Below are 17,591 nucleotides of genomic sequence, written 5' to 3'. Positions count from 1 at the left end.
AGTCTGTGAGGCTGAGACTAAGATCCAAGATTAGTTGACCAGTAAAAACATGAAATTTTTTTAAAATGTATTTTATTTTTTTAATAGAACCAGTTTGAGTAAGTATTATACTGGCCATCATTTCATTATGTCCCACAAAAATGCAAGAAATAAGACTTTCGTAGAAAGAGTTGCACTGGTACAGTAGGTGGAGGTACAAGAAGAGGAAGATGAAAGAAAATAGAAGGGTGTAAATGAAACTAGATTCTCACCATGTACTGAATGGTAGAGCTCGACTTCCGCTTCTACAGAGAGAATGAAAAGGAGAGAAGTGAGAAAAACGATGCAAACTGTGAGACGATATGTAAAAAAGTAGCTGTTGGCTTGTTTGATAACCATGTTCATTTGGGGTGAAGAGAAAATTGCTGGGAGGAGATCTCAAATGCAGTCAGAGCTGTGTATATTTTAGTCAAACAAAACGATCTGAAAAATAATTTTGGAGTGCATGTGAAGGTTTGGGTCGAGAGCAAGGCAATTATGTAGAAGTTCTTCTGTACAAGAGGATTTGGAGGAAGAGGAACAAGGAAAGGTAGTGGGTCAAGTGAAGGAAAAAGGAGAGAGAAACATGCTACTAGCAGAAGAATAGTTGAAGTGCACCTGAGGAATAATCAGTGTAAGCAAAGTTACCTGATCCGGGGTCAGTGGTTTGTGACATATGACAGTTACCGTTCAGAGACATCTGGCCCTGAACTTGAAGCAGGGAAACAACGTAGGAGCTACACAAAGTAGGAATGACGTGCAAGGACAGGCAGGGTTGCTGAGAGAGGAAGCAAGCAGAGTCTGTGCGGTTCAGTGATATTTTTTTTGTCCTAAAAAAAAAGGGCAGCCAAGAACGAGTTATATTAAGCACAGAATGTTCTCAGAAGCGCTTTGGTTGAAAACACAGAACCACAACTTCCAATTGCTGCAACTGCCATATTAAACAAATATAAAAATGCTTCCAATTCTAAAGCAGAATTACATAACCAGCGGTAGTCCAAAGATTTAGACATAAAGTAAGGAAGTCAGCTTCAGTTAATATGAAAAATAGTGACAAGAGACTAAATAAAGATCAGCTCAGCTTGAACTCTGAAGACTGCGACGGAGCATAAAGCTGAAGGAAGGAGAGAGAGAGAGAGAGAGAGAGAGAGAGAGAGAGAGAGAGAGAGAGAGAGCAAAGTAATCATGAAAAGGACAGAAGAAATATTTTAAAATGGCTGGAGAGGACTTGGGGGAGCCTGTTGCTAGGTGACGAGAGGAGCGCTATGCTGCTATTTTCGTCTCAGAGTTTCCAGGGTTTCAGACTCATGGCTATTCTTGGAAGCATAGTCACATTTCCCACTGAACTATTTCTTCGCTCAAACACACACACATGTACATACATACACACACATGGAGATGGCAGGTGTGAGTCACATAGGTGGGTAGTGGGGTGACGACAAAGTAGAAACAGGTAGAAATGTGTTTGAGTGTGTGTCTGCGAACACTCCCCTAAGTGTTAAGTGCAGTTCATCTCTGAAAATCCTTTTTCATGAATCAAATTACTCTGGCTCTTGTGGAAGATTCCATAGATTCCTCAATGGCATCACAGCCGTCATCGTTATATCATTCTCCTAAACATCTCCCACACGCCTAAAGGTGGTGATGGAAATAAAACCTTAATATCGTCTCATCTTTCAGTGGTATCTCTGGCTCCATGACCGGATAGAGCTCGTTAGAGTGTTTGGTAACACTTTATATTTCCACGCTCGTATGTCAGCTAGAGAGCCTCTGATTTGTTTGTAATATTTTTTAAATCTGTCGGTAAGGTGAAATCATTTTTCAGTAGAGGCTGACTAAACTTAATCAGAATGACACTGAAATATACTGTATTTTAATAAGGTGATTTTAGGTGTCAGTGGTCAGGTTTTAAAACTCTCATGTCCTAAAACAAACACACCCATACCCACACATCAAACACAACATGAACAAACAAAACTTTTGTAAAATACAACACAATCATGCAATAAAGAACACACTCTAAGCACGCACTGACAGATTAGCCAATAAAATAACAGGGAGGAGTAGTGGAGAGAGTGGTGAAATGTGGTAATGTATATGGTCATGTATGTGTGAAGTTGGTCAGATGTTCTTAAGTTATTATTTGCTTTTTTTTTGCTTTTTTGTTCAACAAGCTCTTGGCTGCTACAATGGGAGGAAATAAGAGAGAGACTTTAAATCAGCAGCACCATATTGCATATTACAGAATGTCAATTAACCCGCCGGAAAGGCAGTTTACCCAGGGCTATATTTCCTAAAAATGAAAAATAAAACCGCAATTATTAATCATACTAACAATCTTGCAAACTATAACTAGGCCCAGACAGAATCTGCAGATTTTTGGTTCTGCACTTATTTTGGGGGAGAATAGTATGGAATGGATTTGGATTTGAACATGGTAAAATTTGTCGAAGATGGCAGGAGAGGAGATAGACTAAACTCTGTGAATAATAGGAATTCACATTTTGCAGAAATATCCAGAACATTTTGCGAGGGCAGATTCTGTGTTGGCCAGATTTCTGCCATGACACTTTATAATAAATTTCATTAATGATTCATTAACAATACATTATATAATTCTTACTAGATCAGCAGTCAATGTACAGGTAGATATGAATATGAATATACACTACTGTTCAAAACTTTGGAGTCAGTACGATTTCTTTTAAATGCTATTATTTTGAACTTTCTATTTACCAAAGAATCCTGAAAAAATGTATCACTTATACAAAAAAAATGTAACCAACCCTCTTTTAGAAGGGTAGTGTGTATGAAATTAAATACAATTCAATGTTTCATGATAACTTACTATTTGTTTGTTCAAAAACTAATGACCTATTAAGTACTATATACAAGTAACACTGACTTTTAAACAGATTAAGATTTATTATAAAGTGTAACCCATGGCCCCTCAGATTGAACAGTTCCCCATTGTCTAATTCATAAAAAATAACATTTTAAAAAAAGATTTGTTTACATCTTACAGGAAAGATTGTGGCAGAGAAATCTATAATTAAGCTATACATTTTTATCTGCTTCATTATCATAGAAACCACGGTGCCACTGATATCTCATTACTCAGTCTACATTTCTTCCCACTTTATTTGATTTTATAAACCATTTGGAAAGGAAACAATCATATGGAAGGGAAACAACTGAATATTTAAAATGAGCGTTTTTAGGTTCAACCAAACAGTTTAGATGACAGAGAAACTTATCAATCCAAGGACTATTAGGATTGGCAATTTAAAAAATAAATTAATTAATACTTTTCAGTGTTCTGTACAGGATCATGGTGAACAACATTCATTTAATCAATATAAAGCAATCATTAACGAGTATAAAGAAGAATCTGACACAATCACGGTCATTCATGGTTGGTTCTTGTACCATTTCATATTTAAAATACATATGCAAATAAATTCACACACACACTATCTCAAGCACCTTTGAAGCAGTTCATTCAGATCACTTCTTTTTTAATTTTAATTAGGTCCAAGTTGAATGCATGTGCCGTATTTCTGGTCATAAACTAAAGAACAGGGTCACTCAAGGTTGGTATTTGATACAGATCCTCCTAGAACTGTATCTGGGCCACCAGTCCATCCATCTGGTGGCCCAAAGAGATCAGTGAGAAGAAATGAGCATGTGTCCCTGTAGAAAGAGCAGGAGTAGTGAAGTAACCTCTAATGCTCTAAAGTGAGTGGAGCTCCTTACCTTGCCATTAACACAGAAAGCAAGAGAAAGAGAGGAAGAGAGAATGGAGAGAAAAAGAAAGAGCAATGGAGAAGAGGTCAAAATATCAGAGTCTCTTGTGTGGTTTCTATGAATGCTGAAGCTAAAAGACTATCTATGGAGCTGTATCTATCTATGGACTCAAGAACAAAAAATGTCAACTTGTTTTCAGTAGTCATCATTTTTCTCAGAGTTGATCTACTTTGCAGAGAGTCAGCAAACAAGGTTTAGTAAAAAAATTGCAGGCAAATACGTTTATGCCAGGCTGTTTTGTATAAGCAGTTTCACTACTCTAAAACCTAGTCCTCAATTGTTCTCTAATGCCTTTAAAATACATAAACATGAAATAAATTAATAATTACAATATATTTTTATTAAACAAACATATAATCAAATTAAATTAAATAATATTTTTTTTTTTTATTATGTTTTTTTTTTTTTTTTTTTTTTTTGATTTTTTTGATTCTTGTTGTGTGTTTTGTAGCAGCAGAAGAAGAAATAATAATTATTATTATCAATTGAGAACACAGCTTTTTGCAACATTACAAAAAGTATGTGAACTCCTCACTGATTTTTACTTTCTGAACACTTCCACTGAAATGCCCAAACTAAAAAATGGGTGTCCACATAACCTGAAATATATTACATAAATATAATCTCTTATATGCACCATATTAAAGTCAAATATGAGGATTTGAAGTGATCCAGGTGTCAGTCCCATATGTAGTGTAACTGCCTATAGCGCAGTAGTCTGGTTGCTCAGGCTGGGGGTAGTAGAAGGACAACAGAGAGAGGCAGCACTACATAAATTTTTGATTGCAGGCATGTGGAGGGAGCATTGAATATGAAGCACAGCCTTCACATTGAGCCACAGCACACGCTCAATGTACCAGCTCAACCCTTCTACCTCACTCAAGATACATGTTTAAAAAAACAGGAAAGGAAAAAGAAAAGCTGAAAAATATTTAAACCCTAATCATTTTATGCCCTTTCAAAAAGGTAAATGGAAAAACAATGTCACTGGCTTCTCCTCCAGAACAGCTGTTTGGATAAATCAAGAAATTCTAAATTATCACAATTTTTGCCTTTAAGCTTAAATGTCAAAGGCTGTTTGGTCAAAATGATAATTCCACTGATAGAAAAACACAATTTTAAGCCATTTTAGAACAAATAAATAAATGTCAAGATGAATACAATTAAAAGGCTGACAAATATCTACAACACATCCAGTCGAGACTATAAAGATAACTCTATTAGTGGTGGGGGAATAACGTAGTGACCCAGAAAATGTTAAAATAATCAAACCTATCTTGTATTTTGTCATCTGCTCTTCTTTTACTACTGTATCTGGTCAAAAAAAAAAATAAAAAAAATAATTTGCTCTGGCATTGATTTGTTTCGTGATAGATTAGTAATGATTTTTTTTATTGCTCTGGAGGAGACGCAATGATTAAAAAATCTTTAAAGTAAGGGGCAAGAAAAAGATTCCAAATTCAATGTTCTTGATCAAACTACAACTATAATGTTTAATTACAGGCATGTAGGCCAGAGATTAACTTTGATAAATTGCACACATAGTGTAGTGCTCTAGGCTAAATGCTGCAAAATAAAACAAATATACTGCAACTGTATATTCACTATAGCCCAAAATGGAACAAAAAGAGATATTGTTTCCATGCATTTCCCCTCATACTGTGGATCCAGTCTCTCTAAGTAACGTTAACTAAAATTCTACATAATTCTACATCTTGTCCATACACGTAAATATGAAATCCTGATAAAAAAAAAAACTTTAGATACAGTAAGTACAGTTGTCAAGAAGCTTTGACCATGCACGAGTGCACCAGATTCGTTCAGCCCATCACACCCCCAAGTTAGTGAACATGCATTAGTCCAACCTCCCATGCAGCATTCAGCACAACAGCAGGCAGACTGTTCCACCCTTTGAAACAGGGGGTGAACTTCAACTTCACAGACCATATTAAAGACAGAGTAAAGGAAGGAAGGAAGAACACAGAGGATGAAAGTGAAGAAGGCTTATGGGTGTCAGATAAAAATGGCAAAGAAAAGCAATGAGAAGGAGGTTAAGAATAAACCAGAAAAAAGGGAAGAGGCAGTGATTTATGGCACATATGAAAGGAAGAATTGATGGAGAGAACAAGACTCAAAAAAGGAGAGTGGGAGGGGAAAATACATTCATCATGTAGGGATCTTGGTGTAGATCCTCTGTGAAATAAATGAAAGATGAATGAAATGATGATGACAGACTGCTGAGAGAACCAATAACCAATACATATGTTATAAGACATGAACTACAGGAGAAATGAGGTGAATAATGACACAAAAGTGTGGAGGACAAGAAAGAAAAAGAAGAAACAGCAGGTAAGACAGGTAGAGGGTGAGTCATCATGCATGCTTTAGCCCCATGCAGAGACAATCATGGACTAGTGAGTGACAGAAAGGATGTTGAGGGAGGATGAAATACAAAAGGTTTTCTTTTGTAGAAGTAAGAAACTAAAAGGGGGGGGGGGGGGGGGTGAAAACTAAAATGAATTAGACAAATAAGATAAGAATAAGATAGAAAAGCTGAAATCAATCAGAAAAAGAGAAAATAAATTAATATAGAAGTAAACAGGAAAATGGAAGGAAAAGAGGTAAGAAAAAGGGAAGAAGAAAGGAAAAGGTAAAAGGAAGTACAAGGGGTAGGGGAAGGGGAAAGGAAAATTGAAAGAAATGGAAAAACAAAGGAAAAAGGAAATAGAAAGAAGGGAAATTAATAGGGAAGTAAAGAGGAAAGAACAGGAAAGGAAAGGAAAAAAAATTGAAAAGGCAAAGCAAGGAAAATGAAAAGCAGAGAGAAAGGAAATTAACAAAGTAAAAGTGAAATGGAAGGGAAGGGAAGGGAAGGGAAGGGAAGGGAAGGGAAGGAAAGGAAAGGAAAGGAAAGGAAAGGAAAGGAAAGGAAAGGAAAGGAAAGGAAAAATGAAACATACAAGGGTAATGAAAAGGAAATGTAAGGAAATGATATGGGAAGTGAAAAAGAATTCGAAAAGGGAAAATAGAGAAAAAAGGAAAAAGGAAAAAAAATGTCTAGGAAAATAGGGAAAGAGAACAGATAAAAAAGAGAAAAGATCAAATAAAAAGGAAAAGAAAAGAAAAAAAAAACAGTGGAGCACACTGTGAATAGAGAATAATGGAATGGGAGGAATATCCAGAGGAGAGCATAGACAGAAAGGGGCAGAGGAATTGGGCCCCGCAGGGCGGCGCTACCTTGTTCCACCAGCCCTGCTGTGGTGCCTGCAGCCGCGGCTACTGCAGCCGCAGCCGCAGTGACCGAGGCGGGAGCCGTGGTCTGTCTGCTACCCACTAACACACACACACACACACACACACACACACACACACACAGAGGAGTATCCACGTCATACGCACACATACCCACCCAAACACAATCACAAACAAAATGAGAGGGAGGAACAAAAAGAGAGAGAGAGAGGGAAGAGGAAAGGGGGAGTGAAAGAGAACCATTCATTAGTCTACGGGAAAAGAAACTGTCAGTTTTAAGAACACGTCAAACCAATTTTCTTTTATTTCTTTGAGAGACAGGTGGCTTGTAACAAATGATCCCCACTCAAACACAAGCCATACTTTCATTACAACCAAAGGACAACAAAAACAAGACTCTGACTCAGAGGGAATCATCCCTCCTAACATTCAAAACCACATATATTTATCAATGTCCTTTGTTGGACCATCATCTGAAGCGGTTATAAGCAAAGCCCTGGCATCACAGATGAGTTCAAAAGGCAGAAAGTGCTGATATAACTATTTGGATATTCATTAAGGATGCAGTCAAAAAAAGAGAAAACTGACAGAGAGAGACAGCAAATTACATGTGCAGGGAGAAGTCTAGAAATGCATGTTATTTTGTATTATGCATGAGATCTGTGAGGTCAGAGCTACATTAAAACTGCAAACTGCAAGATGGAGAGGAAAAGGTTGTATGTAAGTGGTGGGCAGAAAGAATTTTTTTTTTTTTATATATATATTTTTTGCATTAAAAATGACTGATTTTGTGTCAGTAATTTCCAGAAAACCTGCTTTTCTTTTCTTTCTTTTCTTTTTTTTTATTAGGACACATTTACCATGTACATAACAGAAAAAATATTCTTACCAAATTATGATACAAATCTTTTAATCAAGATAATCATTATTTTTTAAATAAGAACAAAGAAGCAAATTACAAACAATAGGACAAAGATACTGTAAAAAAGTACTTTTTCACAAAGGTTTAATTTTTAAGTATTCAGAAATTAAATAATCAAATGTAATTTTTTAAACTATATTTTCTCATTCATGCATGTTGCTCGATGACATTACTGTGTCAATAAAATTTAGTAGCACTGCGTTTTTGGTGATTATTTTGTGGTTAAATGGCTTATTATGCAGGATCATAAAAATGCACATAGAACCACTGGAGTAACTCTCTAACATGATTTGTTTTATAGGTACCATTTGGTTTGATATCTAATGCAATAACATTATAACACTTTAAGTATATCTTAAGTCTCTGAATTCTTTTTATGGCCACAAAATCTGTGTATAAATATATAAACCTTGTGTAGCCCAAATTTTGCCCAAAGGTATTTATTTGACAGACAACAGACAACAAAGCACGTCAAGACAGAGTGGGGATCTAAAAGACACATAGACGATTCCCTGGAGAACCATAAGAACATACACAGAACAGACCAATCAGAAAACACACATATTCATCAACTCAGCTGTCAATCAAAACAGTTCCAAGGTTAGTTTGCAGCTTCATCCCACCTGAATAACTTACCAGAGAAGTTCCGTGACACAAGCATGGTGGTGAGGATGGCCCCCTGTGAGGACAATGAGGAAATATAACCTGTGTGTGTGTAAAATTAGAATTGACTGAGCATGTGTGTTTGACCATGAAACAGACCTTGAGTTTCCTCCTGGCGTTGAACTTCTTCAGGCATTCCACAGTCTCTTGTCTGTGCATCATAGAAGCCACAGTAGAGCGTTGCTATGGAAACAAATAGGGAAAAGATTTTTACTGTATATCTACATCCGCGTTTTGCTGTTTTTGTCTAAGTGTTCTACATGTGCACGTCTGTGAATACATACGCAGACCCATGGGTGTTTGAGAGCTTCCTGTGCAGTGATTCTCTTGGCAGGGTTTATGGTTAGCATTTGATTGATGAGATTTTTGGCTTCAGGAGTAACTGTGTCCCATTCTGGAGATGGAAACTATTAGAGAAATAAAAAAATTTGATATTATTCAACAACACTTTAGCTCTGTCAGCAAGCACTGCATCAAATAAACCACCTGTTGGAATTTGCAATTTCTTTGAAACTATTAGAGAAATAAAAAAATTTGATATTATTCACTAAATCACTTTTTGAAGTTCCATTTTCTCAATTTAATGAACTGGCACTATGCAGATGTATGAGTCAATGTTGGCTCAGCCAAAATGGAAAACCCATACCATACTAACCCTAATGAATGAATATGAATCAATCAATATTCCCTAAGAATTTTGAACCACATAAAATGATACTAAAAGTACTTAATATATCAATATTATCAAAAATCGCCCACTCATGCATTCTATTCCATTCTATGAAATAGGCAACTTTTATTTTGAAATAAATCACTTCAGCAGTCTATTAGACAAACAATGCCTTTATGTGTTAAAAATGTATTGTGCCATCTAAAGTCAAACTAATAAAAAATTCAATGTGATATTCTATACTTGTGATAGCAATGAAGTGTTTTGATAATGTGAAAGCCAACACATTTCATCATATCAAAGTTTTGGTGTTTATTGGTAAATATAGTACTCAAAACTGAAAAGATCATAAAACTCACATCATAAGCTCCCGCTTTGATCTGTTGATAAAGTTTGTGCTGATCCTCATCCCAGAAAGGTGGATATCCAACCAGCAGAATGTACAGAATCACACCTTAATAAAGAGAATTAAAAAGAAAAATGATCTGTTCCAAGTAGAGCCCATGTAAACAGCAATTTTAAGGCTTAAAGTTGTATACAGTACAGCCAGTTAAACGGTGCTGCCAGTTAATATTATTTGTTCCATACTCAAAAGAAGTACAAAAGAGATGAGGTTGCTGAGTCTCTTTGTCTTTGTTTGCTTGTAAGCTTAATTGGTGTCATGCAGGTTGACTGGAAATCACCAGCTTTCATTAAAAACTCTATCTGTCACTGCAAATCTCTGTATGTATGAACATCCGTTTAGGACCCTGCTGAAAACAAATAAACCAGCCTAGTCCAGTTTCCAAGTCTGTTTGATCTTCCATCTTGGTCAAGCTGGTGTTTAGATTGTTTAGCTGGCAGGCCAAAAAAATTAGAAAGTGTCCAAAAACCCCTCTGAAACCAGACAACCAGACCAGCTTGACTAGGAGAGGAGACCAGCTGAGAACAGAAAACCCTCTTGGGTTGGTTTAAATAGCTTTATATCAGCAGGGAAGGCAGACGGAGAAGCAGACAGCAAGGCAGCTCACTTAGTTTTGGCACACAGCACATAAAACTCTTGTAATTTCTTCAAAATGAGCATGTGCTTGTCACTGGATTTGAGTTTATTTACCGCAGGCCCAGATGTCCACCGGTTTGCCATATGCTTCCTTCCTCAGCACCTCAGGGGACAGGTAACCTGGTGTCCCTGCAAATCCTGTAAAATGCACAGTAAAATGTGATTATAAAGGTGTAAGCAGTACAAAGGAGTTCTAAAGTGTTTGTTATAAATCGTGTGGGTGTCTCTCAATATCAAACTACAGGTTTGCGTCATTCTGGCAATGTCTTCATACCAAACCATGCCTGCTGGTCTCCCTGCACCTCAATGGCCAGTCCAAAGTCGGCCAGCTTCACAGCGGCGTTCTTGCACTTACTGGCCAAGAGCAGATTCTCTGGCTGAGGGGAGAATGAAGACAACATTTCTCCTGCCTTAACACACAACTTTACACTCATAGTAACAAACACACTGTGCATGCTGACACACACTTCACAACAAGAATAGATAGTCAGATACCCATCACATGTTCTTAACATAAAACCAGCGCACATTTTAAATGTGTATGATATAATCAACCTCCCAAATCAGATTCTGTTAGACATTAATTGAATGGTGGGTTTGGCTGAACTTTCTGACTGCAGAATGTTTCTAAATAAAGGACGCAGAAAAAATAAAAACCTTTGTCTACACTGGTAATAAGTGTGTGTGTGTGCATGTTTTCCTCCCAACTGACCCAGATTATCCATCCTCATTATTCTCTGTCACTGACTGTGCTAATAATGTGATATCTCCTCTAGTGCCTCCTGATGCTTCTGCTAGCACACACGACACAATCTTATAAATCATAGTGCTAGCAACTCTGATCTATAAGGGCTGGCTAACAAACCAAATACACAGTCACACACACCTTTAGCACTGCAGTAGAAAGTGAAATCTCAAGCAGCTTTTCCTGCATTGCAGAGTCTGTTGGATCTAACATCCACATCCCTCACTCTCTTATTCACATTGTAGACTGCTACTAAAATGATTAAAACTGTGACAACTGACAAATAAAAATAGCTACCGTTTAACAGTTTGGGGTCAGTAAGACTATTTAAAATAATAATAACAATACTTTAATGCTGCAAGGATGAATTAAACTGATCAAAAGTGACACACATTATAATGTTACAAAAGATTTCTATTTCAAGTAAATGCTTTCGTTTGAACTTTCTATTCTTTAAGAAAAAAGGGTACTGTTTCCACAAAAATATAAACTAGCAGAAACGTTTTCAACTGTAATAATAAACTGTGGACTAAGGATCAAGCAACACTAAATACTCGTTTAATGACTGATGAAAATACTGCTTTGCAATCACAGGAATAAATTACACTTTAAACTATATTAAAATAGAAAACAGTTAATGTTTTCACAATATTACTATTTTACTGTATTTTTGATATTTTATCAAATAAATGCAGACTTTGCGAACATAAGAGACTACTTTCAGAACACTAAAAAAATCTATTTTACATTCGTTTCATATATAATTGATGCACTGCTTTCATTAGAAGCTAAGAGCAAATTGACTGTAGGGTTCTCTGATTATCAATATTTAAAAGAACATCAACCAATATATTTTTTTAAAATATGCATAAATAATCTATAACACTTGTAATTATAATACTTAAATCCTATTAAAAAAAACATCTAGATATTAATACATGTGAATAACTGTATAGTTGCAGATGCAGAGTCAACTTAATCTCAAGTGCTCACAGACAAGCTTTGACTTTCAATTTGGCAGATGTCTTACATATAGCGGCCCGTAGAAACAGTCGCTAATGAGCCATTTACATATACATAAATGGCACTGCAAATTAAGCAAATTTGGCTCCTGAATGTTTCATTTTAAGCCAGGGGGCATTTATTTTTTTTACATTGTCATCCCTGTTCCCATAACACTCATTATCATAATCACCTCACTACCTTCCCTTCATTAAAATTTCCTAGATTTTGTCTCCGTCTTCAGCAGCTCTCATACAGCATAGCTAATGCGGATCGCTTCCAAAAGAAAAGAAAAAAAAAAGAGGTTAAACATGCACTCTGCTAAGGGCTGGAACACCAGGAGCTAATCCCAGCCTTTAAACTCAGTAGTGGGAGGAATTTTGATGAACAGCACCCTCTGAGAACAAATCTAGCTCTCCAATGCTCTTTCACAAGCATATAACCTCTGCAGTGAAATCCATGACATGACTTCCTAGCAAAAATCTCATCAGCATGGGCACAGCTACGAATCAAAGCTAGGTGCACTGCTTAAATTGGCATGAGTTGGTTTAGTTTACTTACTGCTTTAGCTCAGGTAAAAACCCCAAAAAGCATGGGTGTTGATAGATGTGTGTTATTGTGTCTGTGTGTGTATGTGCAAGACCGCTGCTCTTTTCTGCAGTGGCATTCCTGTCGTGCCCACTCAGATTCCCACTGTGGAAGAGCGCATGCCCCAGGCTTCCATTTAAAAGGGCACTCCAGTGTGGGCAGACACTGAGACCATGAAACCAAAATGCAGCAACACCGTTTTTAGCATTTACATGGTTTCTTTTTCTGGATACTGCTACAGTGAAATTGAGGCTTGAATCAGATTAAATCTAGAGATGCACCAAAATTACAGTAATTTAAAATATTTGTTTTAAACGCCAAAAAATAACTATTTTTAGTTTTCAAAGGAAAAAGTTCTGAAAGGTCAAAATCATTGATCAAAATGAGTGAAGTTTAATTGGCGCTTCTCAAATGACTCGTTTGACTATTTCATGCACAAAACGTAAATAAGCTACAAAAGGTAAACATGTCAGCAGTATGGACACACTAAACCATTCCCAAAAATGATGCTAAAATAGCAATATGCAAATTTTGAGAGGGGGTATGTTGCTGAAGAACTGTACTATGACTGGTTTAATTTATCACCAAAGAACTTGACACCTTGAAGAGCATGACAAGTTCAATTAACCAATTATCTAAATTTAATTAACAAAACTTTATTTTTGGTTTTCTAACATTAATTATAACCTAAATACTTAAAAAATCATCCGTTGAAGTCTATTGCAGATCTAGACATTAATACTTGTAAATAACTATGGCTGCAGTTGTGCTAGGGAGGAATGTCAAGTGTTCATGGTCCAATTTTCGGCAAAAACAGCAAAAGTAGTAATGATTTTTTTGGTTTCAGATTAAAAAATTTTGAAATAATGAGGCAACTTGTTGCCAAACTAACTATGACTGGATTAATTTATCATCTATAAGAACACAACACCTTTAACAGAATACAGAGTTCAATTATCCAATTACGCTAATGTAATTATTACCACATTTTTTCAGTTTTCGGCTAAATGGCATCTTAAATTTCAGTTTCATGTTTCGCTTAAATTATACCTTCTGTGCTTTACTAATTAAATCAGATCAAAGCGCCTGATTTATTGATATACATCTGGATATCAATTTGCATATGCTCTTTACAGACTCAACATGTCAATAGAAGTAAACAATACAAAGTGCACCGGATCTGTGCATTTTGAAGAAAACCTGCAGATAAATGTGTATTTATGAAGTGACATTACAGATACAAGTCACAATCAAATCACTTATACATGCATACACAAACATGCAGCATGCATTCTGCAGCGGTGTTCGTCCAGCAGTCATTGGAGCTTTTGGCAGTTACGATAAGTATCCTAGGCTAATTTCTGGCCTAGAAATGCACTGTAATCTGATTGCAAAGCATGCCAGGTAACATGACAGTAGTTGAATTATGTCTAGGAACAACAATTCCCAGAAGCACACTGCATTTTAGAGGGAGCAGTTAAATGGTGTTGCAGTGCACTCAAACCTGGACATGACGACTGGTCTGGGACTGGGACCCTGATGTCTACACTGACTCTCTGGTTAATAAAAGCAATCCAGATAGCTACATTGTCATAGTTAATTAAATTTTGTCTATTTTTATTTATATAATAATAATTGCATGAGTCATTTTTAGTGGGAGCACTTCTGAAGTGCAAGAGAGACATTTGTCTTGATCAATAAACTAAAAATCAATGTAGCTCTTTAAGTCAGTCCAATTAGCGCAGTCTTACCTGAACATTCATGAAAAGAGAATTTATTACCAGCAATGGCCAATAACACAGCAATACTCAAGCATGTATGCCATGCACTATCACTGTGTGACATCGGACTGACCTCCCATGCATTTCTGAATCTTTTTTCCACCCATTTTCGCAGGTGGACCAAGAGTTCTTATCAGCAATTATGTCAGTCCCCTTCAAATCTACACAGCAGTAGGCACAGATTTCCACATAGCAAGTTTATGAGCACATACACAAGTTCATACACATCACAAATGTCACTTACCTTCAGGTCTCGGTGCACCACGCCCATTTGATGGCAGTGAAGCACCGCCTCCAGGATCTGCTGGATGCAGTGACTGCATGCAAACAGCAGGGGGCGTAGGTTAGTCTGAGCAGCGCTACAGTCCCGTGCATAGGCCAGGGGTGAGGGGTATTTGGGGCAAGTAGAAATGTAAAAGGGAAGGGGAAGGGTATCTCTCTAGACTCAAGCCTTGCCTCCATTTAGCTAAATATTAGCATACAATATCTGAAATAATAATAAAAAAATAAAAAAATTTAAGTTGCAAAACCGCAGGTGGATTTCAGCACTAATAGTCAGAAACTAAAACATCCCCTCAGAACTGAAAATTTGTTAAATATAAATTGATTCAATTGTGATGTATTTAAATTTGGGTACAATATAAACATTATTATATGGAGGCAATGCTTTGCATCTTTTGAGAGTTTCCTTTTATTTTCTTATGCCAACATATGTAGGACTTGTCCCATAAAATTACTTCAAAATACAAGAGGTTCCAAAATACTTTTTTTTTTTTTTGGATACAGTAAGGTTGTTACGATTCAGTGTAAAAGTGGTAAACAGATCATAGATTCAAATATTTATGAATCCAGTGTAAGCAAATTTTTTCTTGAACGCAAAAATCTGCTGACGGAATGGATCTGAGATAAACTAAAAAGCCAAAAATGCAACAAAACTGCATTTACATACACTGCCATTCAGAAGTTTGGAGTCAGTAAGGATTTTATTTAATTTTTTCAAGAAATTAATACTTTTTTTTAAGCAAGGACGCATTACAAGTGACAGTGAAGACTTGTACATTGTTACAAAAGATTTCTATTTTAAATAAATGCATTTTTTTTTTCAATTCATGAAAGAATCCAGAGAAAAACGTTTCATGGTTTCCACAAAAATATTAAGCCACACAACTGTTGTCAACTTTGATAATAATAGAAATGTTTCTTGAGCACCAAATCAGCATTTTAAGATGACTTCTGAAGGATTATGTAACACTGAAGAGCTTGATTGGCAAGCTGCTGCTAATTGCTGCTTGCAACTCTACTCTTCTCATCCTCCCTAGGGCAGTAAAATAGGGTTTTGGAAATTAAACCTTGAAGTAAACCATACAGAGTAACACAGCTGTATATCTATGCAGTCTTTGATAAATATAGTGTCATGAGAGTGTAATGTGATTGCGGTTTGAATGCGTGTTAAGGAGTGTAGGATAGCAGCAACACATGCATGCACGCATATGAGCTGGTTGCCAAGAGACCCCTGCATGTTGCTATGCACGGGTACAGCCTACACCAGGGCGAAAGATGGTTTCGGTATTTAACATCCCAAATCCAGATCCGAAACCCTAGTGATAATAGAGTGTGACTGAGGTCGTGGTCAAGTAAAAGAAGACATCAATTGTGTAAATCAATTAATGCTGTAAATGGTTCTCTAGGTCAAAGCTATTCCAGTATACAGCATATCCCATGAGTCAAATCAGTCGGTGCTGGAAGAAAAAGATGGGGGGAGAGTTATAGCTGCTCTACAATCACACAGCACATGGAGGGGTGAACAGTAAGAGGGTTTGCATGCTGAAGTGAGAGAGCAGTGTGTGTGTGTGAAGGTCATGTGATACGGTGTAACTGTGAATGACATTTGCTGTATTGAAATCTTTAAAGCTACAAACTGACTTACACTACCATTCAAAAGTACAGTAAGATTTTCTTTTAGAAGGAAGTTAATACAAAAAAAGTGACAGTAAAGACATTTATAATGTTACGAAAGATTTCCATTTAAAAAAAATGCAGCTTTTTTGAACGCTCCATTCATCGAGGAAACCTGAAAAACTCTATCTTGGTTTGAAAAAACATTCAGCAGCACAGCTGTTTTCATTTTTTCTTAAATAACAAATCAGAATCATTTCTGAAGGATCATGTGACACTGAAGACTGCAGTAATGGCCGCTGAATATTCAGCTTTGCCATCACATGAATAAATTACATTTTAAAATATATTAAAGTAGAAAAGTTATTTTAAATTGCATTAATGTTTCACAATATTACTGTTTTTACTGCTGCTTTTGGTGTGTATCAGAGACTTTTCAAAAACAATTTCAAAATCTGACCCAAACTTTTGAACTGTAGTGTAAGCAATAATTTCATTAGAATTAATAATTACAAATTTTATTCTGAACAAATCAAATGCCTTTCAGCTAAATAATCTTGCGAGAAGCAAATTTAGATCATACAGTATATAGACCATTATCATTATTTAAGAAAAATTGCTATATTAAGATGCAGAAGATTTGGCAGACTGACTTTAGAGCTACAGAACTGAAATTGTGCTATTTGAAGACATAAAAGCTTTTTAAGACTAATATGCAAAGGATCAATGTTAAGATTTTTACTTGGACTTAAGCTTTGCTTCTGACACTGTCAGTTTAGTAATTCCAGTTAGCATTAACTGGTCAGTTTGCAGACTCTTTTATCCTTAACAAACTGCTAATTTAAAAGATTGCATTTAATTAAAATTAAAAACCATTTTAATCAGCATAGTTTAATCATAGTTTAAGTTTTAATCGGCAAATTTAATCTTTCACACATACTAGAAGATGATTCTGTCATTCTCATCTGCCCTAAAAAGGCAAAACTGCCTAAATTATTAGATTGACATAAAACTAATTAAAGCAATCTAGCCTTATGACAATATTTAATTTTTAATGCAACACTTTAAGCATTTGAACATTACTGATAAATAACGTTATAGCTGTCATTATTATTATCCATGTGCAGTGTGCACAGCATGAGTTTACGGGCATATGTGTAAAGTTAAGGCATGGCAGTAAAGTTCAGGGCTGTAAATTAAAGTACTCC

General features: G+C 36.1%; 1 protein-coding gene across 1 annotated transcript in view; it reads right to left on the bottom strand.

Annotated features, from left to right (window-relative positions):
- The window catches only part of LOC109064328 (calcium/calmodulin-dependent protein kinase type II subunit beta-like), a 49,866-nt gene that overhangs the window by 11,569 nt on the left and 20,706 nt on the right, over positions 1-17,591 (bottom strand). Inside the window, exons 6-15 of the mRNA XM_042757179.1 lie at positions 14,732-14,804; positions 10,646-10,748; positions 10,426-10,509; positions 9,692-9,786; positions 8,947-9,069; positions 8,762-8,845; positions 8,636-8,678; positions 7,063-7,158; positions 2,167-2,202; positions 252-286 (exon numbers count right to left, since the gene is read on the bottom strand). Of these exons, the coding sequence (XP_042613113.1) occupies positions 252-286; positions 2,167-2,202; positions 7,063-7,158; positions 8,636-8,678; positions 8,762-8,845; positions 8,947-9,069; positions 9,692-9,786; positions 10,426-10,509; positions 10,646-10,748; positions 14,732-14,804 (772 nt within the window). The remainder of the gene's footprint in view (positions 1-251; positions 287-2,166; positions 2,203-7,062; positions 7,159-8,635; positions 8,679-8,761; positions 8,846-8,946; positions 9,070-9,691; positions 9,787-10,425; positions 10,510-10,645; positions 10,749-14,731; positions 14,805-17,591) is intronic.

Source organism: Cyprinus carpio, chromosome A5 (assembly GCF_018340385.1).
Source record: "Cyprinus carpio isolate SPL01 chromosome A5, ASM1834038v1, whole genome shotgun sequence".
Classification (NCBI taxonomy): Eukaryota; Metazoa; Chordata; class Actinopteri; order Cypriniformes; family Cyprinidae; genus Cyprinus; species Cyprinus carpio.
The sequence above is the reverse complement of the archived record's forward strand: the minus strand, read 5'-3'. Positions and strand labels throughout refer to the sequence as shown.